At 44.7% G+C, this 23,296-nt stretch overlaps 1 protein-coding gene across 3 annotated transcripts in view; it reads left to right on the top strand.

Annotated features, from left to right (window-relative positions):
* Positions 1–23,296, top strand: part of TDRD9 (tudor domain containing 9) — a 90,639-nt gene that overhangs the window by 65,697 nt on the left and 1,646 nt on the right. For all 3 annotated transcript variants that reach the window (XM_083517004.1, XM_083517005.1, XM_083517006.1), the window contains 17 exons: positions 839–883; positions 2,502–2,555; positions 6,618–6,734; positions 7,299–7,406; positions 7,787–7,887; positions 8,620–8,793; positions 9,742–9,853; positions 11,023–11,235; positions 12,165–12,254; positions 12,417–12,677; positions 14,453–14,608; positions 15,446–15,516; positions 18,315–18,424; positions 18,594–18,690; positions 20,305–20,443; positions 20,935–21,053; positions 22,690–22,762. In XM_083517004.1, the coding sequence (XP_083373130.1) occupies positions 839–883; positions 2,502–2,555; positions 6,618–6,734; positions 7,299–7,406; positions 7,787–7,887; positions 8,620–8,793; positions 9,742–9,853; positions 11,023–11,235; positions 12,165–12,254; positions 12,417–12,677; positions 14,453–14,608; positions 15,446–15,516; positions 18,315–18,424; positions 18,594–18,690; positions 20,305–20,443; positions 20,935–21,053; positions 22,690–22,762 (2,040 nt within the window). The remainder of the gene's footprint in view (positions 1–838; positions 884–2,501; positions 2,556–6,617; positions 6,735–7,298; positions 7,407–7,786; positions 7,888–8,619; positions 8,794–9,741; positions 9,854–11,022; positions 11,236–12,164; positions 12,255–12,416; positions 12,678–14,452; positions 14,609–15,445; positions 15,517–18,314; positions 18,425–18,593; positions 18,691–20,304; positions 20,444–20,934; positions 21,054–22,689; positions 22,763–23,296) is intronic.

The following is a 23,296-nucleotide window of genomic DNA, read 5'->3' as shown; positions in this document are numbered from 1 at the left end:
TGCTTTCCAGGCTTTGGGAAGGTTGTGCAAGGGCTCTGGGATACTCTCAGAGCTATCCTGTCCCTTTTCCAAAGCCCAGTAAGTGAGGAAAACATGCTGGGTGGGAAAGAAAATGGAGAGTGGTGGGTTTATTGCTCATTTAAAGGTAAAGGGACCCCTGACCGTTAGGTCCAGTCGCGGACGACTCTCGGGTTGCGGCGCTCATCTCGCTTTATTGGCCGAGGGAGCTGGCGTACAGCTTCCGGGTCATGTGGCCAGCATGACTAAGCCGCTTCTGGCGAACCAGAGCAGCACACGGAAACGCCGTTTACCTTCCCGCCGGAGTGGTACCTATTTATCTACTTGCATTGGTGTGCTTTCAAACTGCTAGATTGTCAGGAGCAGGGACCGAGCAACGGGAGCTCACCCCGTTGCAGGGATTCGAACCTCCAACCTTCTGATCGGCAAGCCCTAGGCTCTGTGGTTTAGACCACAGCGCCACCCATTTACCACCTGCCATTTCAAATAGGCATGGCTCCTCCCCCCAAAGAATCGTGGAGACTATAAATGGATCCAGATGTTGAGTGTGGTTAGGAGACACACACCCCAATTCCCCTCGCAGAACTACAATTCCCAGAGCGGGTTAACACTCAGTCCCTCTTCCTAGGGAATTCCCAGCACCCAGGATTCCTTGGGGGAAGTTGGGGGCTTAATGTGTGTGGTGTATACAAAGCCCAGGTCTCGCTCTTGGTGCATGTGGAGTATTTTGTGTCCAGGCTGTGTTGAAGTGCAAATTACCAAATTATTGTTGTGTTGGTTTTTTGTTTGAACCTATTCCCTTTCCCCCCCTCTTGCTTAGGAATGGCAGGAAAGCAAGAAGAAAGGAAAACTGAGACACCCTAAGGTTAGCTTCACTTGTCATTCAGGTGTTTAGGCATCAGTCTGGACTTTTTAATTGCTGGGCACCCAGACATAGCCTTTCAAGTAGTACCAGGCCTGGCTTTCAGATCTGTGGTTGGTTTATTTATTGAGCTTTTAGGTCCACACTCAGGGTCCCAGGAAGGAGTTTAAAACCAGAGCCATTGCCATACACAGCCGATAAGAACATGAATAAAACACTAACACTATGTAAGTAACAGAAAGTTAAAATAAAACAACACCTTAAAAAGCTTGTAGCAACCAGAAATTATGCTAAGACATTGAACAATCATACTCCTTATGGCTAGATCCTAACACCAGACTGATCCTTTGACTTTACAATACATTATTTTCCTCGTACATTCTTTTGCTCTCTGTGCCTTTTCTAAAGAAGGTTGTTTATGATGTAACATTGTTTTCTTCCTGCATTCATTCTGCACTCTCTTCTGTTTTTCCTTTGCAGTTATGTCATTTTGACTTGTGATATCTGTTGTAATGGAAAATTCAGTTCAACAGCAATCAGATTCCTCCAAACACCTGGGTGAACAGCAGGCATGGCCAAATCTGTCAATTCTGGTTTCTCTCCCCCCTCTCATTTTCCAAAACCCAGCTCTCCTTATTTCTCCATATAGCCACACCAGTTTGCATTAAAAATAAATAAAATAAAGCCATCCAAAGTCATCAAAAGCATTTTAGTGTGCCTTTCTAATAACACACACTTTTGAAATGCGTTTCTGAAACTGAACCGAATTTCTACTTCATCCCTACTGAACATATACATTTCCCCCGATTATATAGGAGCCACCACTACCTCCATACGAAAAAGCATTATTATATCAGAAGAAATTGCTTAGCAAACATGTGTATAATTAGGAGAGATTTGTCCTAAAATGCTGATGAATTTGCATGAGGACTTGGGGGAGGGAATAAATCAAAATAAATCAAAATGATGTGGCGATGTGGAGGATTGGAAAAACGAGAAACCAAAAATTTGTATTTATTATTTAGTTCATAAAATTGAATACCAAGAACCTCAAAGTGGTTCACAAAAAGATAAAAGAAAGTCAATAAAAATCCACAACCTTACAACTGTTAAAATACTGCAACAGATTCAAATTGCCTCAACTTTCTAAGCATCTGGATAGGTTTTTGTTCAGGGGCCAAAAAAAGTACAGTGAAAGTGCCTGCTTGATCTCAATAGGCAGGGACAAATTGACATATCCACCCGTCCCTAACGGGAACATCCTGGAAGTTTGGGTGCTGACGTGAGCTCATAGAATCATGGAATAGTAGAGTTGCAAGGGACCCTGGAGGTCATGGCTCCAACTCCCTGCAAGGAAGGAATCTTTTTTTGCCCAACACGGGGCTCGAACCCACGACCCATAGATGAAGAGTCTCATGCTCTACCAACTGAGCCATCCCAGATTACCTCCACGGGATGCTTTATGAGCAGAGATGGGTGTAAGGGGTTGAAGAAACTTTCCATGGCCCCCTTGGACTGGAATTAACTACCCACCAGTTGCCTCCTTTTTGCTGAAGGTGGTGGAGAGCGAAGTGGTTTTGCATGCTTTTTAGCCTCTTAGCTTCCTGGCTTTCTCCCGCAGGATGAGCTCGACTGGGGTCGTTCCAACTACATTCACATTAAGAGAATTAGAGAGGTGAGTTGGATGTGCGTCTTTGTTTTCTTTCCCCCAATAATACAAAGTACCTGGGCAAGAAGAGGCCTGCTGGAACAGACCAAAGGTCCATCTAGCCCAACAATCTGGCTGATCAGATGCCTGCAGGAAGCCCACAAGCAAGGCATGAGCCCAACAGCTGTATCTGTGCATGTAGAATCATAGAATCATAGAGTTGGAAGAGACCACAAGGGCCATCGAGTCCAACCCCCTGCCAAGCAGGAAACACCATCAGAGCACTCCTGACATATGGTTGTCAAGCCTCTGCTTAAAGACCTCCAAAGTAGGAGACTCCACCACACTCCTTGGCAGCAAATTCCACTGTCGAACAGCTCTTACTGTCAGGAAGTTCTTCCTAATGTTTAGGTGGAATCTTCTTTCTTGTAGTTTGGATCCATTGCTCCGTGTCCGCTTCTCTGGAGCAGCAGAAAACAACCTTTCTCCCTCCTCTATGTGACATCCTTTTATATATTTGAACATGGCTATCATATCACCCCTTAACCTCCTCTTCTCCAGGCTAAACATGCCCAGCTCCCTTAGCCGTTCCTTGTGTGTGTAAGTTCCTTCGTACATAATCCACATGAAAACCATACAAGCACCCTCATTGTTTGTGGGATGTTGTTCGCTTACTCATTTCAATGCCAGGAGCTCTTAAGCAGCTCCCCTCAGACAAACACCACATTTTACAATTCCAAAGTGAGACCAGACTATGGGGTTCCCATGATAACCACCTCCTGATCAGCTTTTTTGCTTCATTTTTTTTATTTGTCTCACCATTACATTTATACCTCGGCTTTCCTCCAGAGGGAGCTCAAGGTTTCACACACAGCTAACCCCACTTTTCCTCGTTTTAACTTTCCAACAACCCTTTGAGGTAGGTTGTGCTGAGAGAGCCATCACTTGGACCCAAGAGTCTCCCCAGTCCTAGCCCAACACTATTTTTTGTTTTTGTTCTAACTATTTGTGCTTTCATGTTGCATTTTTATCTTGCGAACTGCCCTGAGATCTTTGGATGAAGGGTGGTATATAAATTTTATTGGTTGTTGTTGCTGCGTGTCAAAACCCTGAGGCCTCCCCCTTATGTTGAAGAATAACACCAGGACACAGTATTTTAGGTTAAATGGGCAAATTTAGGCCACAACTTCATTGGTTACAGAATGTTGAGTGGTAGTGGCTTAGGCCAGTGATGGCCAAACTTGTCCCTCCAGCTGTTTTTGGACTACAATTCCCATCATCCCTGACCACTGGTCCTGCTAGCTAGGGGTGATGGGAGTTGTAGTCCAAAAACAGCTGGAGGGCCAAGTTTGGCCATCACTGGCTTAGGCTTTCGATTTGAACCAAGTATGTCTGACTCCTGCCTGCCATGCTGGGAGTCTAGTAAAGGTCAACGGCCAATAGGGGGAGCCCTGCTGATGTACATCAACTAGAGCTCCCCCAGGGTCCCCGATGGGGTCGTGGCATAGCCCTAGCCCTACCTGGGCTTTGGACAAAGATCCACACCCCTGGATCCCTTTAACGCAGCTGTTCTCAACCTGTGGGTCCCCATATGTTGTTGGACTACAACTCCCATCATCCCTGAGCTCTGGCCTTGCTAGCTAGGGGTGATGGGAGTTGCAGTCCAACAACATCTGGGGACCCACAGGTTGAGAACTGCTGCTTTAACGGAACACCCTATAACATGGAGGGGCAGGTGATGGCCACACCTCCCCTCCCCCAAACCAGGCTTTACCAGTGCCTAAACACCAAACCTTACAAAAGTTGTGATGATTGCTACGAGGTAGGTGAAAACCAAATGGACAGTGCCAGTTTGCCAAGTGAAAAAAATCTTACCAGGCCCCCTCAACAGGCGAGGGCATTTTCAGTAAGGAAGATAATGTAATGGAAAGTTTAATTTCAGTGCTCCCCCCCCCGGAAGTACTTAAGGGTATGCACCACTGGCACCTTTCCCACCCCCAAATGTTAAAAGTATGGCACTTCCTGTAACAACTTTGTGGTGAGTACCTTCACCTTTTTTTCTTAAAAAACAAAACAAAAACTAAGCCAGCTATAACATTTCCTGCCCTGCCATTCCCTGCTCCTCACAGTCTTCTGCTTTTAAAAAGGCATAATTGGATGCAGTTCGTTTCATGTAGGTCCACAGATGCCAATGCGTAACTTAGCAAAAGCTGTTCAGATTTCCTGCTGCAAACAACGGACAAAGGCCGCTAATGAGTGTGCTTGAATCGCGGTGCTCGGTTACTAAGCTTACCCTGCACTTAACGGAAGTTGTTTATCCCCGCTTGAACGTAACGGGTTGCACCCTGAAAGAGTAAATAATGGGGAACCTTCATTGGCAGGGACATGCCTTTCCTCCGCTCCGAGTTTAATTGGGAACATTGCTCCAAGCAAACAAGCCCTTTGATCCAACACACAGGAACGCAGTGGAACTTCTCAGTGCAGCTTTGCAGAGAAAAGTCACAGTGTTTAATGTGGGACTCGGAGCGTACCCTCTCACGATGAATTGTTCTTGTGGCTAAGCAGTTTTGTGTCTTGGCCTGCCGCAGTTTTTAGACCAACGTGCTACTCCAAAATTGCAAATCATTTGTAAAAAGATATTTTAAAATAATTTCACTGCTCCCCATGCTGGCAGCAGCAGGAACGCAACTCTCCTGTTGGTGGGAAAGGCACTGTTTTTAACACCAAGATGACTTTAATACCAAGATGATGTTTCCGAGCACGATTCAAAGTGTTGGTGTTGACCTTTAAAGCCCTAAACGGCCTCGGCCCAGTATACCTGAAGGAGCGTCTCCACCCCCATCGTTCTGCCCGGATGCTGAGGTCCAGTGCCGAGGGCCTCCTGGTGGTTCCCTCATTGCGAGAAGCAAAGCTACAGGGAACCAGGCAGAGGGCCTTTTCGGTAGTGGCGCCCGCCCTATGGAATGCCCTCCCACCAGATGTCAAAGCGATAAACAACTACCTGACATTCAGAAGACATCTTAAGGCAGCCCTGTTCAGGGAAGTTTTTAATGTGTGACATTTTAATGTATTTTTGGTCTCTGTGGAAGCCGCCCAGAGTGGCTGGGGAAACCCAGCCAGATGGGCGGGGTACAAATAAATTATTATTGGGTGCGGCATTTTTCTGGGACAGGTAATAAGCATGGCGGCTGAGAGAGGAGTTGTGTTGCTGCTGGCAAGTGTGACACTGACGTGAAGCTCAAAATAAAAGCTGTATGAAGCTGTTGCAACTGTTGCTGCTTAAGGCAAGGGGCTAATTCCGGTTCAGTTCCGCCCTTGAGAAGCGCACGGCCCGCAAACAGGGCCTCAATAGTCGTGGGCCCTTTTGGTGCCATCTTATTAAGGACATAGGTTCCTAGCAAAGGGCTTCTCCCTCCTTCAGCTTCTAGGATTCCCTCGTTCATACGATGCTGCTATCCTTCCATCTTACAGCAAACTCAAATGGTGAAAGCCAATAAAAATGGTGCCAGAAAAATAAGGCCACTGAGAAGTGAGAGAGGTATCGACATGTTTGGGGAAACCCTAAGGCTTGTGGAAGCAAAAACATAATGTTTTAAAAAATCCTTAAGGTCCACCTCCATCCCAAAAACACTTTGGGGTCCAGTGAGGGACAGCATGTTTGGAAGCCACAGAGTACCAATTGAGAAAGAAAAATGGCAAACTGGTCAAGGTGGTGGGAATGGCCTTTAAATTGGGTTGTGGCTGACCGGAACTCTGTTTTTAGGATGTGGAGATAAACTACAATGTTTTTTCCCCTACCAATATTAATTTAGCTTTTGGCCTAGGCCCTTGGTGCCTATGGCATAAATAGATAAGAAATCCTCTTCTAGTGTTGTGCTGTTACAGTCATTGTATTACGTTTGGCGTATATTTTTTATTTGCATTTTCTGTGAGCTGCTTACAAATATTTTTTTAAAAATAAAATAGTGAGGTGTGGGTTGGTTTGTTTTTGCAGGGTGCAGAAGAGAGGGAGATGTTTTGCCTTAATGAAATTTCCTTTTGATGGTCTTGGGATGTATTGTGCTTAATATTCAGATGTAATTTTTTTAGGTGGCTGAGTTGTATGAGGAGCTGAAAAAGAGAATGGGTGTGTTCAACATGGAGGTCAACCCTCACCCCCCTGTTATGGATCAGGACCATGTGTATAAGCAGCGATTCATTTTGCAGGTGAGATGTCAGGATGTATGAGAGATGTTTTTCTAGATATACATACGTAATATACATACGTAAAAAATCTTTTTTTAAAAATTGCACAACAAAACTCAACCATTTCCACATAAATCACAACAAAATTGAGAATAAATATACAAAAATCCACCAGCAACAACCCTCCGCCAACAAACCCTTCCAAAGCACCCCAGCCCAAGATTCTGTTTAGCGGCCTCAGCTTTTGTAGCTGGAGTCAGTCAGGCCAATTGGAAAAATGCCTGCAAGGCAGGCAGTAGGCCTTCCAGGACTCTTCAGCAGCTTCAGCTTTTGTAGCTGGAGTCAGTCAGAGCCCCACACACCTGAGTCCCAATGAAAATCTGTGAGACTTAAAAATAAATGCTTGGTTCCAAAGTGGAACCTCTTTTACTCCTACTGCAAATTGCATTTACGCAACTACAAACACATTTGCAAGCCCCACGAAACCAGAGAGTTTGGCTCACGTGTCATTGCAGTGTGACGAATGGCTTACTGCAGGAGAACTGCCACCTCTCCTGAGGCAGTTAACTTTTCCTTCTTCCCTAGGTTGTAATGGCTGGGGCTTTTTATCCGAATTATTTTACTTTGGCGGAACATGATGAAGAAATCGCCGTCCGGGAGATGTCAGGCAAAGATCCCAAAACAACTATAATGGTACAGCTAAACTAAGTTTTGACTCTGCCTTGTGAAGCCATGTTGAAGTGTCCTGTCCCTCTTCCCCGATACTGTTGTTTTAATAATCACATTTCTCATATATAATATTTATATACAGTGGTGCCTCGCAAGACGAAAATAATTTGTTCCGCGAGTCTTTTCGTCTTGCGATGTTTTAAGAAAAAAGCGCAAGACGTTTTGGTCTTGCGAAGCAAGCCCATAGGGAAATTCGTCTAGCGAAGCAACGCAAAACCGAAAAACCCTTTCGTCTAGCGAGTTTTTCGTCTTGTGAGGCATTCGTCTTGCGGGGCACCACTGTATATATATCACACACCATTGTTGTTTTTGACCTATCTGAAGGCATACATTTTCCTTAACAGTTGAAGAACATTCCCCCGTACGGCTTCCTCTACCATAAGCAGCTGCAGTCCCTGTTCAGACAGTGTGGCCAAGTGAAATCCATTTCCTATCATGGGACCAAGTAAGGGAACTTCCATTTTTAACATGGGCATAATTCATTCTCGAAACAAAAAAGAAAAGAAAGTCCTTCCAGTAGCACCTTAAAGACCAACTAAGTTAGTTATTGGTATGAGCTTTTGTGTGCATGCCCACTTCTTCAGATACGAAAGCTCATACCAATAACTAACTTAGTTGGTCTCTTAAGGTGCTACTGGAAGGAATTTTAAAATTTTATTTTATTTTATTTATTTTGTTTTGTTTTGGCTACGGCAGACCACGGCTACCTACCTATAACTATAATTCATTCTGGTTTTGCTAATCATGGGCAGGGCAGAACGTTTTCTCTTTTGTGCATTTTTAATATTGCTACCCTGGGATAAATATTTCAAAAGGGCTGTATATAAATACCTAGCGTAAAAAGATTGCCTACACGTTTTCAAAGGTATCTTCGCAGTCATAAGGGTTTGAAATGTTCTGGGTTTGTGTGCCTGTCATATATAACTGAAAGTACTTGGCAGTCATTCTGAATGATTTCTGTACGATTTTACACACATTTTACTTGCCAAGCAAAACTAAATTATATTAATTTTTCCAAAATATCTTTTGAATCTCTAAGTCACATTACAATTTTCTGGCAGCCTTCATTTTTGGAATTTGAACGTTGGAAAATTCAACACGCCCTACCACCTTAGTATTTTCTTCGTTCTAACCTGCAGAACATACTTTATTTTTACTTTGCATTTTCTCCCTGTAGAGCCTTTGTAGAATTTTCCCGGAATCCAACCGAATGCTTTAAAACACTTTCTGCCGTGTATATGGCCCTTAAGATGTCACAGCTGCGGACTCCATTGGAGCTGAATATACATCCCCCAGAGGAGATTGAAGGGAAAATGGATGGAGGACCAAACATGCTGGCGCGGGGTTCACAGTATGACGCAGATTCATCAGTTTTCAAATTAATGCAAATTCTCATGCGCCTTTTTTGCATAAATTTATTCTGTCGGCAAATAAACAGGAACGGGAGCAGTGAGTTAAAGCCGCACTGCACGGTGTGAATTCTGCTCATTCTTTGGGTTCGGAAACTTAATCCCGAAATCTGAACAATAAAGAAAAGAGCAGGTTGTTCTGGAAGTAGGGGAGAGTGGTTTACATTTTCTAGAACGTGCTCTTTCTTTTTTAAAAATATTAGCTTTTTAAAATTTAGATTTACAAAATATTGAAGAGAAACCTATGAAAATGAAAGATGCATAATCATTCACGTCTATGTAAACGTAGCACTTGCAAATTTACGCAAGTTGTGATTGCAGCTGGTAATGCTAACCTAGCCAGGCTTTGCAAACCAGCTGTTTCAAACTCGGTTTCAAGCTCTGGTTTGGAACTAACCATGGTTGACATTTAAAATCAGCCTAGATGCCACACTGCACCATGGTTAGCTCTGAAAATGGAACAGAGGCATTATTATTATTACTATTATGTGATTGGCCATGTGTATGAACAACATTTTCAATGTATTTTAAAAGCATCATCTTTGTTCAACTCCAGTAGCTGCTCCAGCCTTAAAAAGCCAGGTGTTTTGCTCGAGGGGAGCATGTCCTTTTGTTACGTTGAGGCCTTGCCCATGAGAGGAGAAGAGTTCGTTTCAGGTTTGCTGGTTACTTAAACCAGTGATGGGGAACCTGTGGCTCTGCAGATGTTGTTGGACTACAGCTCCCATCAGCCCAACCAGCATGACCTGTGGAGAGGGATGATGGGAGTCGTAGTCTTTCGCTCTGGCTAGGCCAGTTGCTACAAACAGTTTAATTGAGGGAGCAGTCTGCAGGAGGGAGCGATGAGTGATTTCTGTTCTGTTTGCTTTGCACTTCGCATTTCTTTTTAGAGTGAATGTGGACTTTCAGAAGCACACAGTGTCTCCCATGGAGAAGTTCAGTAGTCCTTTGGAAAAACTGCAGACCATCAGCAGCCTTGATTTATCTATCAATGTCACAGAGGTACAAATGTCATAAAACTATACTGCAGCAGTTAGTGCACATTCAGAGTCTGTTGTTGTTTAGTCGTTTAGTCGTGTCTGACTCTTCGTGACCCCATGGACCAGAGCACGCCAGGCACTCCAGTCTTCCTTCCTCCTGCAGTTTAGTCAAACTCATGCTGGTAGCTTCGAGAACACTATCCAACCATCTTGTCCTCTGTCATCCCCTTCTCCTTGTGCCCTCCATCTTTCCCAACATCAGGGTCTTTTCCAGGGAGTCTTCTCTTCTCATGAGGTGACCAAAGTATTGGAGTCTCAGCTTCAGGATCTGTCCTTCCAGTGAGCACTCAGGGCTGATTTCCTTCAGAATGGATAGGTTTGATCTTCTTGCAGTCCATGGGACTCTCAAGAGTCTCCTCCAGCACCATAATTCAAAAGCATCAATTCTTTGGCCATCAGCCTTCTTTATGGTCCAGCTCTCACTTCCATACATCACTACTTTGAAAACCATAGCTTTTACTATATGGACCTTTGTTGGCAAGGTGATGTCTCTACTTTTTAAGGTGCTGTCTAGGTTTGTCATTGCTCATTCAGAGTCTAGATCATATTATTGCTGCCAGAACCACTCCCATGTCCTCTTTGCACTTCTCATTCCCCGCAATCATTGGTTGAGGTCTCTTCATTTCTGCATCAGCTGGCAAGTGTAAGTGCTCATGAAAGCATTTCAGTCTGCAGCTGTCCTAATACACACATTTTTTGCGAGCTGTTTTATGCTCATCGTTATGGAATGGGCAAGGCAGCAGGGAGCTCAGTGCAAGCTTGGCATCGTGAGCATGGGATTAGCTGTGCCCACACTGTGCCAAGCTACCCATTGCCTTGCCAGCCATGTGCAGTTGTTGGAAAGCCTGGCAAGGAACGCTGCCCTGTCAGCTGCTGCTGCTGGGCAGGTTTACATTAAAAAGCGGACTCAGCCAAATTTCTTCACCCACCCCTACCTTTAAAAGCCATTAATGGTGGCTTCCCATTTCTCACGTAATGAGAAACTGCAGTTAGCTGTTGCCTCTTTGCTGGCTTTCGTGTTTCTGCAAAGGGAGTAGCAACACAGCTGACTGGATATCCTGGATGATTAAGTAAGAATTTGACCACACAGTCAATACCTATCTATCTATCTATTCCCTTCCATCTCTTCAGGTGGTCGAAGTTGGGCACTTTTGGGGTTACAGAATTGACGAGAAAAATATGTCTGTGCTCAACAACGTGTCTGCTGAGATCAACCAGCTACAGCTTACCCCTCTGCTAGTCCGTCCCTATCCAGATTTGGTGTGCTTGGCACCCTTTACTGAGTGGGAAGACGAGAGATACTACAGAGCCCAAGTCTTATATGTATCCGGAGAGAATGCAGAGGTACATATTTTTTAAAAGCATGATTGTGTTTGCAGTTTAATTCAAACCCAAGGAAGCACACACAGCTCTGAATCAACTCTGAGGGCTCTAGAAAATGGGGGAAGGGCAGGATTGGCAAATGCTGGGAGAGAACGATTGGAGGGGTTAGAAAAGGCTAAAATATATTAAATAGTAGGGCAGATTCTTTCATGTTGGCAAATTGGGCTGACTTTGCATGGCCGTTTTAAGAAATTGCATCCTTGGGAATCTAGTAAGCTTCCTTAAGCTGCAGTAGTCAACATGGGGCTGTCCAGTTGTTGTTGGACTCCAACTCCCATCAGCCCCAGCCATCATGGCCCGGTGGTCAGGGATCTGGAGGGCACCGTGATGACTGCCCTTGCCATATGGAGTTAGACCATTGTTCTGTCTTCAGAGTTTCAGGCATGAGTGCTTCCTATGTCTTCCTAGAGAAGTTAGGGATTGAACCCGGAATCTTTTGCCTACAAAGGTTACGCTGTCACACCAAGCTGTTCTCCACGGTCCGTTGTCTGCCCTGGTGACAGCTGCACTTGTTCAGCGAGCCACTGGTGTGCCGGGTACTCACAATATGCAGATTGGCACCTCACCTCTGCTCTGTGCTCCCTGACCACTTCAAAACATTCCTGCCATTGTTTCATAGTGGGGGAGAAATGGCGCCCAGCCTCGTTGTTGCACACAAATCACTTTGCCCTTAGATCAGCTGCTGCTGCAGCTGCAAGTTTCCCCATGGTCATTTTAAGCAAAGGGGGCGCCGGCTGAAATGGCTGCCTTAGCCATAAAATTTCACGTGGTGCAATAACGGGCCTAATTTTTGCACCAGGAGGCTCCTCTGAATTTGTAAGCCAATTTTCTTCTGTGCTTTGGAAATAATTGCCAGTCCTTCTATTCATTACTGTTGTTTTACCATCCAGGTTTTCTATGTAGATTATGGCAACAGATCAAAAGTAGCTTTGGGACACTTGCGAGAGATTCCAAGCCATCTCCGAGAGCTTCCGTTCCAGGTAATGTTCCTTTTTGTTCTAAGAATCACGGAACTGTGCTACGTGTTTTCGAGGGAGGAGTGTGTGTGTTAAATAACTATTATTATTGCTATTCTTATTGTTATCTTATTAAAGTGCATATATTCGTATTTGGCGGGTTTTTTTGTTTGTGTTTTGGTGTAGGCTCTGGAATTCAAGCTGCGCAGAATGCGGCCTTCTGCCCAGTCCCTTGTATGTGGAGAGCAGTGGAGTCACGCTGCAAGCCAGAGCTTTGCTTCCTTGGTCAGTGGCTGTGCTCTGCTGGTGAAGGTCTTCTCGATCGTGCACAGCATCCTGCTTGTTGATGTGCTTCGGTACTCTGGGCTTTTGGACATTGTGAACGTCCGTGATATACTCATTCAGGAAGGCCATGCCGAACTGGCGGAAGACTCCTATGAATCCAAAGTGCGTTCTCTTGTTCCTTCTCAAAGTCTTGGCATTTTAGGGTTTTTTGAAGCTGTGAGAGCAGGGGGGATTGAAGGCAAGGCATTGCAGGCTTAACCTCTGTCGTGCTGTTAGTTCTGATGTCGGTGGAGCCGCAGGGGAATGGTTTTCCTGGACAGCTCTGCACAGGGCTCAGGCTGGAGAGCAGAACTGGGACATCGCTTCAGCACCAGCAGTCCCTCAGATCAAGCCATAATAATAATAATAATAATAATAATAATAATAATAATATATTTTATTTATATTTTTTAATTAATATTTTATTAAGTTTTGTCAGTGAAAAAATTCAGAAAAAATGCAAAAACAGAAAAATACAAAAATACAAACATTAAGCACAAAAAAGAAGGGAAAAAAAGAAAAACACATAAAGAAAAAACAAAAGTCCCTCTTTTTAAATTTCTCATCTTTAGTTAACTTATTTTCCTGACTTCCTCGCGCCTCCCTTTTTTGTATCCCTTTTTTAAAATTGGTTCAGCAAATTCATATCCAATTAGTTTATCTATTATCAATCCCTTCTTACATTTTACCTTGTTGCTAGAACCCCTTCAATTCATTTCAACGTGTCAGCATTCAAAATTTTTGCAGTGTTTCTGTAAATAAGTTTTAAATTTCCTCCAATCTTCTTCCACCAACTCTTCTCCCTGGTCTCAGATTCTGCCAGTCATTTAATAATAATAATTTATTATTTATACCCCGCCCATCTGGCTGAGTTTCCCCAGCCACTCTGGGCGGCTTCCAATCGAGTGTTAAAAACAATACAGCATTAAATATTAAAAACAGGGCTGCCTTCAGATGTCTTTTAAAGATAAGATAGCTGCTTATTTCCTTCACATCTGAAGGGAGAGTGTTCCACAGGGAGGGCGCCACTACCAAGAAGGCCCTCTGTCTGGTTCCCTGTAACCTCACTTCTCGCAATGAGGAAACTACCAGAAGGCCCTCAGTGCTGGATCTCAGTGTCCAGGCTGAACGATGCGGGTGGAGACGCTCCTTCAGGTATACTGGACCAAGGCCATTTAGGGCTTTAAAGGTCAGCACCAACACTTTGAATTGTGCTTGGAAACGTACTGGGAGCCAATGCAGATCTCTCAGGACCGGTGTTATGTGGTCCCGGCGGCCACTCGCCGGCAGCGCATTAAATACAAGTTGCACCTCCTGCATCACCGGGGGTTGAAGCAGATAGATGGTGACCATGGTGGCCCCTCGTAACTCTGATTTTGTTATTCTGTCCTAGCAACTGGCTCCACCTTTGCTGAAAGGAGCCCCACCCTCCTTTTTAGCACTTATTGACTCCAATGCAGCAGGGGATGTTATGGTTGTGTTACGGCTTCTGAACTGGAGTCTACTGCCTCAGGCCATGGGTTGACAGGGACTGCAGACACATATTGTGGTGCTTCTGGGACTGGCTCTGAGGGCTATCCACTCTCCCACTCAGTGTTATACCCTGAAGAAAGGGAGTCTGGCCCCAGGCTCAACTCCCAACAAAGCAAAGCTTAAGTCAGGCACCCTCAACCTGCAGCCCTCCAGATGTTTTGGCCTACAACTCCCATGATCCCTAGCTAACAGGACCAGTGGTCAGGGATGAAGGGAACTGTAGTCCAAAACATCTGGAGGGCCAAAGGTTGGGGATGCCTGGCTTAAGTACAGTTCTCATGCCCCGTGTAGTATAACTAAGTCTCTTTCCTCCCTCTGCCCCCGCCCAATAACTCTCAAAATGTTTTCTTTTGAATTTCCCTTAGCTCAGCCACGAAAATCTTAAAGAGCTGTTTTCAAAGCCAGAAGAAAGGAAGAGGGATGCTTCTCTCCAGAGGAGCTCAAATGAAGAGGAGAATCGCTTGATTGAAATGCTCTTGGAGAACGCCTCTGCCAATAGGTTTAGTGCGCCAAACTGCAAGGTAAGCTTAAGAGGCACGGTCATTACTTTCCCCTGCTTTCAGAGTGGCGTGCTGTGGGTGCCCTGAAGGACGTAATTCAGCCTTTCCATCCAAGTATCTATTAATACCAGGTTTCTTCATCACTGAAACCACGTGGCTGGTGAAGGTTACTTTGGGGGTGGGAGATCGCTGCATCTCTACAGAAACGTGTGAGAGCAGCTTGAGCGAAATAACAAAACGCACAATGTTCATGTAAACTTGCGATTTTGTGCAAGCCGTTTTTATGCTTTGGGTTTTCCGGAGCTCTAAGAGGCTGCATTGACGGTACTGCCAAACCATGGTTTAGTGTGTAGGAGAAGGAACTGGAGCAAGTTTCACGCTCCCCGCAAAGAGGATTTTGTTTCAGTGACATCTTGTATGCCATCCACACTTGACAAAGTGTGGTTAGTCTTCACTGTTTGCTTGTTGAAACCAAGCCAATGTCAAGTCATAGTTTTAAGAAGCTGGATTGATTCAATAAACCTTAGTTAAATTTAACTACGTTTAAGGAATGCATGGCACACTTAACTGTGGTTAATCTCAAGCAGGCAGAGTCTTTCAGTCTTTTGGTGGCTGTGCTGGAAGAAGGGGGTGTGTGAGCCCCAGGCTCACGGTAGCTCCTCCTTGCACCGCCAATCCGTGGTTTCATGTTACTCATGAACTGATTTTAAGGGTTTGGGGTGAGGGGGTTATTTTGATGCCTCCATATTTACCCTTCCTACCCCAAAACATGAGCCACACTTTACTACCATAAGAAGAAAATCCGAAATGGACTAATTTGGTTGTTTTATGTTCTGCTGTAATTTTTTTCTTCCTAAGGCAAGGCTTATTGGCCCATACAACCCCTACTGCCTGAAATTCAGCAGCATGACCAGGATTTCCAGATTTAGGTAGGATGGCATGTTACTGTGCTTTGTTCAAGGTCATTCCGTGACATTCTGGCTGAACTGGACTTCTCATTGATCTCCTTCCAGGTCATGTACAAAATTGTGTCCCCCGGTTCTCATAATTTTTATTAGGGCTACCTCCAAATTTGAAGAACGTATAATCAATGAATTGAAATTAATTTCAATGGATTAATTTGCCACATCTGCATAAGCCTGACCTTCATTGAATTAGTATTTCTGGAGAAAAAGGCATACTTGCTTTGGTATTTAGGTTATTTAATTCTGCATTCCTGCCTTAATAAGCCCCAACCCAGCAGTTTTACAAAAAGAAGCAAACCAAAAATGATTATTAAGTAACAAAATAAGCTAAAACTAAAACTGTAAAATCCAACGAAGCAGAGTTAAAAGCTTCAACAATACATTAAAATCCATGCATAGCAAGAACATTTTCAGTGCTCACCTAAAACAGCATCGGGGATGGGGCTAGTCTCACCTTCCTTTGGGAGAAAATCCCCAAACCAGTGTCCATTCTGACATGTATTTGTCATAACCAGAGCCAATTCAGTTTTTCTGCAGTTTGGCTTCTTCCAGCTGTGACGTTATCATCTCACTTTCCACTTACAGCCAGAATTTTACACATTTTTTGGTCGTACTATTGCCATGTTCCATTATGTGATTTCACACCAGTTACTTCATGTGTTCCGTATTTGCATTTCCTGATGTAGTTCTTTGTTGCGGTTAATTAAGACCCAGAGCCCAATTGTACCTGATTTCACAATAATTAAGTATTTAAATGTTAACAGTGGACAGCCATTCCCTTCATCTCACTGACCCTCCCCCCCTAAAAACCTCTCCTCACTCAAGCACCTAATCTCATTTAGACAACTGCAGTGCATTAAGGGCTCATGAGATTAAATTATTATTTACTTGGTCCCAACCTGAGTAGCAGTTTACAGGTCTGAGCTTGTATTTTACATGCATTTTTTCAAGCTGTGTGGTTTTTTGTGCTTCTGGATTTTTGCTTCTTCACAGGGTGGGTGGGTTTGTGTGTAAGTGAATAAACTCCGGTCTAAGAACACACTCCCTCTATTTTTCTAAGTAAACCAACTAAGTAGGAAGAGCAAAGGTTTTCCTGAGGGCTTTCTCACACCTTGACACTTCCCTCTTCCAAAGCAACTAGAATATAATATAATATAATATAATATAATATAATATAATATAATATAATATAATATAATATAATATAATATAATATAATAATAATAATTTGTTATTTATACCCCGCCCATCTGGCTGGGCTTCCCGAGCCACTTTGGGCGGCTTCCCAAAATTAAAATACTGTAATACCTCAAACATTAAAAGCTTCCCTAAACAGGGCTGCCTTCAGATGTCTTCTAAAAGCCTGGTAGTTGTTGTTCTCTTTGACATCTGGTGGGAGGGCATTCCACAGGGCGGGCGCAACTACCGAGAAGGCCCTCTGCCTGGTTCAGGGACGTGGACTTAGAAAAAATATTGGGGGGGGGGGGCCGGGAAAGCTCATGAATAATAAATAAGCTCATGAATATGCAAATAAAGTGGCTCCGGCCCTAAATAGGGCAAGCCACGCCCCCCCCAGCCAGCCGATTGGCTGGCTGGGAGGTGTGGCCAGTCGGGATTCCCCTGTTCTCGCGGGATTTCCGGCAGTGCCTCCGATTAGGGCGCGCGGCTGGCTGGCTGGCTAAGGAGCAGGTGGGGAGGAGGCGGGGGACGGCGGCGGCGCTCTGCTGGAAGGGTGCCCGCCCGAGATTATTGGGGGGGCTGAGCCCCCCCAAAATTTTTTTTGAGGGGGCTCGAGCCCCCTCAAGCCCCATGGAGTCGGCGCCTATGGCCTGGTTCCCTGTAACTTGGCTTCTCGCAGTGAGGGAACCGCCAGAAGGCCCTTGGCGCTGGACCTTAGTGTCCAGGCTGAACGATGGGGGTGGAGACGCTCCTTCAGATATACTTAACCGAGGCCGTGACATTAAATAGCCCTAGCATTTTGCCGCCAGCTGGAGGTTCCAAACACTCCTGTAAGGTAGCTGCAGGTAGAATGCATTGTGGTAATCTAATCATAGGTCACCCAGGCACATATAGCTGTGCCCGGATGTGCCCTTTCTATCAAGGGATGGTGCACAGATGCCACAGTGGGAACTGTCTTGAAGAGAAGCCCTTTCCTCCATGGGGAAGACTGAAGAATGATGCCCCCTGGCAGCAGTAGTTCTATGTAAATGCTTGTACGTAAAAGATGATGATGATGATTTAGATTTACAATGCATACAAAAGTGGCTTTAAAGCAGGCATAGGCAAACTCGGCCCTCCAGATGTTTTGGGACTACAACTCCCATCATCCCTAGCTAACAGGACCAGTGGTCAGGGATGATGGGAATTGTAGTCTCAAAACATCTGAAAGGCTGAGGTTGCCTATGCCTGCTTCAGAGAGGGGGGGGGGGGCGAGAAAAAAAACGAAAGCAATAAAACCCCAAAGGATATAGTACATTGCCATAACAATCATTATCAATTGACGGTTGCAATTTTCGACCTACTATATTTGGTATAAATGAGTTTCAAATTGCATTATACTTGTCCATGCAAAAGAAGAGAAAAGAAAGGATGTTTGATAGAACCCTTTTAGTAGGAAAGGTGTTGAAGAGAATAATTTCGCTAATTAGTCAGTGACAATTTCACGACATTGGATTTCTTCTGCTTCATATTAGGAATTCTGTGCAAGGCTGGTATTTAAACGAACTGAATTGCTTTTCTCTCTCCCTCTCCCTCCCCTCTAGAGCAGTCTTAGTGGAGAAGGAGAGTGTGAACTCTGTGGTGGTGGTTGATGCCCCTGAAGACTCGTTTCAACAGATGCTGGTTGCTGCCTCTGTGACAGTAAATGCAACAGGTAAATGGTGTACCATTCCTGGGTGAATAGAGCATTGATAAAGAGCTGATCGATCACTTGTGCCTGTACTGTAGTTCTGTTACCACTGGATCTTACATTTGCAAAATTATTGCATTCTTTAAAATGACCAAATAGTATTATCATTACTACTGTTGTTTTCTGATAACAGGATCCACAATGTTGCTCAGGGAGACATCTCTGATGCCTCATATTCCAGGACTTCCAGCACTGCTGGCCATGCTGTTTGCTCCTGTGATAGATCTCAGGTATGTGCACATTTCTAAACAAGAGCATCGCAGTCAACTTAAACGCTTGTGCTGCTTCCTTTATAGTTCCCTGATAGAATGTATAACACTCTTTCCAAAGGCTTCATGTTGTGTGACATAAAATGCAGTCCCCCACACTGATAGTAAACATTGATCTTTTTTTCAAATCCAGGGCTATGCTTACTGCCAGGCCTGTGCATATTTAAAGTACCGTATTTTTTGCACCATAACACTCACTTTTTTCCTCCTAGAAAGTAAGGGGAAATGTCTGTGCGTGTTATGGAGCGAATGCCTGCGGGTGGCGGGGGAATCTGCTGCAGTCGTGAGCAGAGGATCCATCGTTCCCCTTCCTTCCCTCCTCCGTGGTTACAAAGCATGGATCCACATGGATCCTCAGGATTTTTGCATTGGACTACTCCAAACTCCAAACTCACTGTCAGATCACATGTCTGTGGCCACAGCATGAACCACAAAAATCATATATCCACTATTTCGTTTAGAATTTTTTTTTCTTGTTTTCCTCCTCTAAAAACTACGTGCGTGTTATGGTCTGGTGCGTGTTATAGAGCGAAAAATACGGTAATTAATTTCAAATGTTGCTGAATTTAAAAGCTTGTAACCTGCCATATTTGAAGTTCAGAAGGTGATACTGAAAATTTGCTATCCCTGAGAATCATATTTCTGTAAAGAAAGAGGTGAAAAGAGTCTGTGGGTAGGGTTTGCCCAAATCACAGAAGCTCAGGCGCAAAGGGATCAGGAGGGGCAGGATTTCAAGAAATCTGATCACAGTAATCCCTAGAGCATGGCTTACTGTGAATGAACATGCTTCTGTTCTTGTCTAGGTCCTCCTTTCCTTGAGTTTCGGGCAATAAACCACGAGTGTGCTTACTGTGAAGGGATGCGGGTGGCGCTGTGGGTTAAACCACAGAGCCTAGGGCTTGCCAATCAGACGGTCGGCGGTTCGAATCCCTGTGACGGGGTGAGCTCCCGTTGCTCGGTCCCTGCTCCTGCCAACCTAGCAGTTCGAAAGCACGTCAAAGTGCAAGTAGATAAATAGATACCGCTCTGGCGGGAAGGTAAACAGCGTTTCCGTGCGCTGCTCTGGTTTGCCAGAAGCGGCTTAGTCGTGCTGGCCACTTGACCCGGAAGCTGTATGCCGGCTCCCTCGGCCAATAAAGCGAGATGAGCGCGGCAACCCCAGAGTCGTCCGCGACTGGACCTAATGGTCAGGGGTCCCTTTACCTTTACCTGTGCTTACTGTGAGGTATGAATCAGCACTCATGGTTTATCTCTCTCCAGACAAACCATAGTGGTAAGCCAAGGTTTGCTCCTGGCCTATGGATCATGGGTCATTTGGGGAAAAACAACCAAGCTTGTTGCTCTTGGAGTGAAATGGGAGCAATTCAGCATGCCTAGAACACTGCTCATTCATGCTTTTTGGTTTACAGTTACATACAAACAGGGCCATTATGTGCAGACAAGCGGTATTCGGTTATGATGCCATATAAAGTTTCTGCACTTGTGTATTTTAATATACCACTCCTCATCTGAGGATCACAGGCCAGTTTACTGTATAAATGACTTGGCCATTAAAAAGCTTGTTGCTCTCATTAGGGTTGATGAAAGCAGGAACAGATACATTGGTGTCCTTTGTGGCTTGGGATGGAACTACTCGCTGGGAGTCCCCATCCTCTCTGACCACGACATGGAGTTTATGTTTGATGTGAAAATTGATGCAGATGACATAACCCAGGTAAATTCCGCACCAGTTCATTCCGTTCATGCTGCCCCCCCCACCCCCGGTTTCTTGGAAGTGAACCCAACTGCCTTGGCTGGTTTATGTGCAATGAGATTGATCCACATCTTGGGAAATAATCCTGTATTTGGGTAGACGATTAAGCTAACAAATTCTTTTAACAGATCTGGTTTTAAAGTGTTTCAGTTTGAATCAGAAAAGTAGTTTCATCAAAAGCTCAACTACAGTGGTACTTCGGGTTACATACGCTTCAGCTTATTGACTCCGCTAACCCAGAAATAGTACCTCGGGTTAAGAACTTTGCTTCAGGATGAGAACTGAAATCATGCTCCGTCGGCAGCAAGAGGCCCCATTAGCTAAAGTGGTGCTTCAGGTTAAGAACAGCTTCAGGTTAAGAACGGACCTCCGGAACTTAACCCGAAGTACCACTGTATTCAACCAGGCGCCATCTCTGCTGCCTTCAAAAAACGACCCTCTTTTATTCACAGATAAACATTATAAGGATCGCCATTAACAAGCTGGTCTCAGATGGTCCAAATGGCCTGATGCATTTTGGTCAAGAGAGAATTGCCCAGTTGCAGGATGCCACTCGCCAGAAGCTTTTAGGGTAAATTACCTCCTTTTTTGCCATAAGAAGTTGCATTCATTTTTATAGCACACAGCATGAGAGAGAGTGCATTACAGATCTGAAGAAGCGCTAACTCAGCTTTCCCTAGCCTGGTGCCATCCAGATGTTTCGAACTCCCACCAGCCCCACCCAGCATGGCCATGGATCAGGGATGATGGGAGCTGTGGTTTCAAACATCTGGTGGGCACCAGGTTAGAGAAGGCCGGGCACAAATGTTAACAATCCTGGAGAAGCGAAAGAACCTAAATGTATCATTATGTATTCGGGGCACTTGTGCATCTGCAGTTTTAAGTTAATTGTATTTACCATATGTCATCACTACTTAACGGGAAACTCTGCGTTTGAAAAACATGTCTAGACAGAATGAATTAAAACGTATCACTGCCGTACTTTGCACAGCTCAGGGAGACAGGAGATGGCAGGCGGGGAGTCTGTAGTAATCGAGTTGTCACACACGACAAAACATTCCCAAAATAACTAGGATTAGATCTGCATAGACAAATTCAGGCACATGCACGTGTATGCACTCGGCTGATGCAAACATTGGCACTGGGAGATCAACTTAAATTATGATGTTTTAAATGCTTGCCTTGTCAAAATACTCCTAATAAATTAGCTCAGCCAGGGCTTGAATTAGAAAGGGGCAGGGGGAGCTGCTGGCCTTCTTAGCTTGTCCTCCTAATGAAGGTTAGGAGGGGGGCAGGATTTGGCTACAGTTGGGGAATGTTGGAAGTGGGCTTTCTGGCTTTCATTAAGGACCCCTTTAATGCCTCCCCTTCCGATAATTAGGGCACCAGATTCTGTGTGACGCTGAATTTTTTTCCTGAGCGGCTTCCCAACAAAATAAGGTTGGCAACTGGTGGGCCCTGGAATCTCCATCCAGCCCTCTGTGTAGCCTCTGCCTGCCCCCCTGCTGGGGACCTCAGCTACTACCCCTCCCCTTGCAAGGCAAAAACACGATTAGAGGCCTGTTGAGCTTCATTCACACCATACATATAAAGCGGTCTTACACCACTTTAGTAGTTTTGACTTTCCCCATAAAGAATCTTGGGAACTGTAGTTTGGCACTGTAGAACTACAGTTCCCAGGATTCTGTTGGTGTACTACGCTGGGCCTTGTAACCAACTTGGGAAAACACCAGGCAGCTGCATTCTCCCCCCCTCAAGCGCCTCTCGGGATGATCCATCACTCCTCTGTCCCGATGCGCTTCTGCGACACATATCCGAAGATACGTGCACACAATACAGTAGCAGAGTCCAAGCAGAAACTAGGCATAGAAGTGTAGATTCTCAGCTAATTTATTATGTACATGATCAGGTGTTACAGAACAAAGGAAACACGTCTCCTCTCCTCTTCTTCTCCGAGAGAGAACAGCAAATGCAAAAATACAACAGTAACGGAACCGTGTAACTGAACTTCCGTTCCCATGATTCCAGTAGTATGGAATGTCAACACAGACATGTGATGAAAACAATCACACATCAGCAGTGGAGAGAATGAAATCCCAACAGATTCTCCATCACTGTTCAAGTGGTATAAGAGTGCTTTAAATGTCTGTCCTACTAATACGGTTTTTCTTTACTCACAAAGAGTTTCTTTCTCCCCGCTCTCTCAGCCTGTTTTGTAAATCAAAACCTCGTGAAATTGTTCTTCCCAAATTCTACCCGAAGCCATATGAATGGAGTCAGGTAAGATTTGCTTCCCAAATTTAGACCTCAATAACACCAGTCCCAAGCCTTCCAGCCTCAGGTATGGTGACTCTCCACGGTCTCTAGCAGATCACATACTACCTGACTGTTTTACTGAAGATGCCAGGGTTTGAATCTGGGGTGTTCTGGTTGGGGATACTTGACGAATTTGTTGCAGTGAATTTCAGTATGACCTGCCCTGATCCACAGCACCTAGACTGCGGTGTGGATTGGAGCACATTTATCCTTTGCATTCCACTCTTCTCTGAATTTTGAGATGTAGTGACCAGCATAAAAATGTCCCCCAAAATGAAGCTAAACACTTCCTGAAAAAAATATGTAAACCGAACTGCAGCCATCGTTCAAAATTCACACACTTCCCCAGATTTAGCAGTGCAGTTCTCTAGTCAAAAAATGCTTGTGTTCAAAAATGAACATACTAATAAAAATAATATACAGAAATGCCCGTCTCTACCCTCATGTCATTGTGTTAGTTTGTAGTTGTGCCTGTACCATCCTGCCAAGTGCTAGAGA

This window comes from Podarcis liolepis (genome assembly GCF_965112155.1).
Source record: "Podarcis liolepis genome assembly, chromosome: 1".
In the NCBI taxonomy this organism is placed as follows: domain Eukaryota; kingdom Metazoa; phylum Chordata; class Lepidosauria; order Squamata; family Lacertidae; genus Podarcis; species Podarcis liolepis.
Note: the sequence above shows the minus strand (reverse complement) of the source record. Positions and strands in the feature narration are given on the sequence as shown.